This window comes from Clinocottus analis, unplaced genomic scaffold (genome assembly GCF_023055335.1).
Source record: "Clinocottus analis isolate CAN_PGR_092001 unplaced genomic scaffold, fCliAna1.0.p SCAF_7, whole genome shotgun sequence".
NCBI classification, from domain to species: domain Eukaryota; kingdom Metazoa; phylum Chordata; class Actinopteri; order Perciformes; family Cottidae; genus Clinocottus; species Clinocottus analis.
In genome coordinates this window covers 2,387,212-2,390,656 of record NW_027176229.1, presented here as the reverse complement: position 1 = coordinate 2,390,656, position 3,445 = coordinate 2,387,212, and the positions used below count along the sequence as shown (strand labels likewise).

General features: G+C 41.3%; 1 protein-coding gene across 1 annotated transcript; it reads right to left on the bottom strand.

Moving 5' to 3' along the window:
• Positions 1-1,744: 1,744 nt before the first annotated feature.
• On the bottom strand, positions 1,745-2,711 carry tcima (transcriptional and immune response regulator a). The gene has a single exon (XM_068566433.1). It carries the CDS (start codon positions 2,585-2,587, stop codon positions 2,285-2,287), a length of 303 nt encoding a protein of 100 aa, XP_068422534.1. The 5' UTR covers positions 2,588-2,711; the 3' UTR covers positions 1,745-2,284.
• Between the last annotated feature and the right edge of the window lie 734 nt (positions 2,712-3,445).

The following is a 3,445-nucleotide window of genomic DNA, read 5'->3' as shown; positions in this document are numbered from 1 at the left end:
TTCGCTATCTCAAATCTTCTGCACATTTCTGACAGCAATTGCCATCCAGTGACTTCATTAGGCTTATCATTCCAAAAGTGTGTGTTTGGCCATAATGTCTTTCATTTTGCTGCTGCAAATGACTGGAACAAAACAAAATTTAAACCAACAGCTCTCACCTCGCTCAAACAAAAGCTGCAACATGTCATAGATGACTACTGGACTTCCTGACCAGCCCTCACTTCTCTCTCTCTTATCCATTTTTACAAAGAACATTGAGTAATCCTTTTTTGTACATGTTCATTCATTTACCTATGTTGTTTTTAGGCATTTTCTCATGCATTTATCTGTGCTGTTTGTGCCACTTGGGTGGACTGTGCTACTGCCTCTTAGCTAGGTCATCATTGTAAATAAGAATTGGTTCTCAATTAATTTTACCTTGTTAAATGAAGGTCAAATTAATAAATACATAACTATAAAGATAACACTTATCTTAGGTGTTCAGCACAGTAATTGGAAGCAGAAATTCATGTATTTGAGGTAATGTTACTTTAATTATTCGATACCTGTTACCTAAATTTGATTTCACCGATACAGAAAATCCATTTCTACCTCATTCTTTAAAAATTAGCTATGAGCAATAGTTTAAAGATTCTATTTAGATTGGGGTGTGAGCATCTGAGCTTCAAGACATTTGTTTCTGCCAAAAACCTTTTTTGCTATGACCAGTCACAGGCGATTAGCCACCTAAGAGTTAGGCACCTTGGTGTCACTGATACTGGAGCTTACCATATCTCGAAACATGTGAGGAGTGCCCACATGAAGAGGTTGTCATGCACAACAACCTGCAAGAAACTGGTTTGAGCCTCTCTGAAGTAATCAGATAATTGTGTCTGCATCTAAAACCTCATACACACCCAGCCACCAATAAAACACTATGCTAGTTGTGAAATATAGATGTTTGATCATTTATCCTCATCCTGGGAGTGAAGAATCAGAGTGTAAGGCAGTGAGGCCACCCCTTGTCTGATGCTACTTAGACATGTTCTTATCTTGAGAGCCGGGATGATTAAAAGGACTCCAGCACAAACATGTTGTGCAGAGAAAGCCATTCAGCCCCCACCCTCCCAGCCCAAACAGGGCTAAACTGGTTTGCACTGGTCTGGTGAGGCACACAATGCTGTGAGGGGAAACCCAATGACGGTTAACCACATTCTTTTTCATGAGTAACTCTATTCCCTTCCAAATTGCTTGCAGTCTGCTGCGTCAGATTGCATAACAATACAGGCATAAAGGTGATTATCATGTCTATTTGATTTATGTGTTGACTTGAAAGGAATCTAATTCTTGATTATGTGACTCAATGATCTACACTATTCTTTACTATGGGAATCTACACCAAACGTCACAGGCATGAAGTCAAGAAAAACATTTTTTCTAGTGGATTTTTTTAAACCTTGCTGTCTCACAGCAGATGCTTCAATTCAAGTCAAAAAAATCAAGTTAAGTCATTTGATTTTTTAAAAATCCCAAATTAGAAGGTAGTTTCACCTTTATGCTGTAACCATACACCGCAGTTTTCTTAAGATTCCTGAAGATGGGCTTCCTTTACTTGTCATTTTCTTCATAGTTTGCCGCCTTACTGATCCTTGAGTGAAAAAAAGTCAACGCCACTATGATGCACCTAAGAATTCAACCTTAGGTTAATCTGCCATAATTAAACAGGATCATGTAAAGTACTTGCGTAATAAGGACAAACAAGGTATCCCATTTTGTATACAATTCAATTATTTATTTAGAAAAAAAATACAAAGGAACACATCATGAATGCAAATCATTGTGTAACAAAAGCACATTAGTGGCCACTAACGAGTAGTTTTCATACAACAATGTGATGCTGTGTGAGGCATGTAGCCAGGTTCTTCGGTACCAGAAAGTCGAAGATTGCAGTCTCGCACCACCATCAACGCAGTGATGTGCACCTGGTACATGGGGCTGCTTCACAGTCAGGCATCCAGAGGAATGCATTGATGAAATAAAGTCTCCGAAAAACGTGTGTGCCCTACATATTCCGCGCTCCATCCGCTCGAGGGAGGACTATCCGCTGTCACCGCTATGCGTCCATGAAGCAACCGCTGCCGCGTGTTGGCCCTCCACGGGGGCCGGCGCGTTCTCCTCCGCACCTACGGTCCTTCCCTGGGGAAAGGTGGGCCGCATCTCGGCGGTAACCCAGTTATACTGGGAGTGATTTCGCATTCGGCTCAGACACGGGTGGTGGGGAAAAAAACAAACTGTTCAAAGACAGTCAACGCATTTTGAGCAGCTGTCGCACCATGCCCGCAATCTGGAGAAACTTATCCTTCTTTCTTTGCTTCAACGCCATCAGGGCCCGAGCCGTCTGCTCCGGGTCCAGTGTGTAGGAGAAGATGCTCCTCACTCTCTCCTCCGCCTTCATGTCGCCAGTTTTCTGGAAGAGCCGCATGAGCGAGTCCTGGTTGACGTTCTCGAAAATGTTTGCGACGGCCTTCTTGCGGTGCACCGTGTCAAACTTGTTGCCATGAACAGAGGGGCTGACGCGGCGGCACTCAGAAGACACGTAGGACGACATTGTCTTTGTTTCTTCGTTGGATCTCGTGTGTTGCTCTGCCACAACTGTGCCCCCGCCCCCACCAACTCGATAAGGAGGAGTTGTTAGGTTGTGCACTCTGTGGCCCGAACGGCTTAAGGCTTGCGCGAGTGAGCGCCGGAGAGCAAAGTCCAGTATTTATAGTGCTGCGGTGGGAGGTCCGCTCTAACGGGAAGCGCTTCCAGCAGTGACATCAGCAGTCTTGATACACTGCAGATCTCCAAAGCAGCCTGTGCGAATCGGTCTGACTGATGAAACCGATGTATGGAGGACAGAAAATGAATTAAGTATAAATAAATAAATATATAAATGTATGAATAAATACAGCAATAAATGAATAAAAGCTTAAATGAATGAATAAATAAATATATAAATGCATGAATAAATACAGGAATAAATAAATAAAAGCTTAAATAAATGTATAAATAAATAAATACAGGAATAAATAAATACTTCAATAAATGTTTGAATAAATAAGAACAGGAATAAATAAATGCTTGAATACATGTATAAATAAATACAGAAATATATAAATATAAGTAATACCCAAACAGGACATCATTAAATAAGTCTATTTCTACATTTTTGTATTTCTTTAATTATTTATGTCTGTATTTATGTGTCGTTATATGAAAATGAGCTAGGGCGGTCCAAACCGCTGTCTAAAGCATGATTGGTTACAGGAGTGTGATCGCACCTGGTATGTTGTGCTCTACTACATCTGCAAATCTACTACAGTTGGCAAGCTTAATTAACTTAGAAGTCATTGTTCAGACGATTTAGAGCAGTGGTTGTCAACTGGTCTGGCTCAGGGACCCACCATCACCCCTTGATGACAAG

Bases quoted from the DNA above. Each gene is read 5' to 3' on its own strand.
- tcima (XM_068566433.1), bottom strand. From the start codon at position 2,587: ATGTCGTCCTACGTGTCTTCTGAGTGCCGCCGCGTCAGCCCCTCTGTT.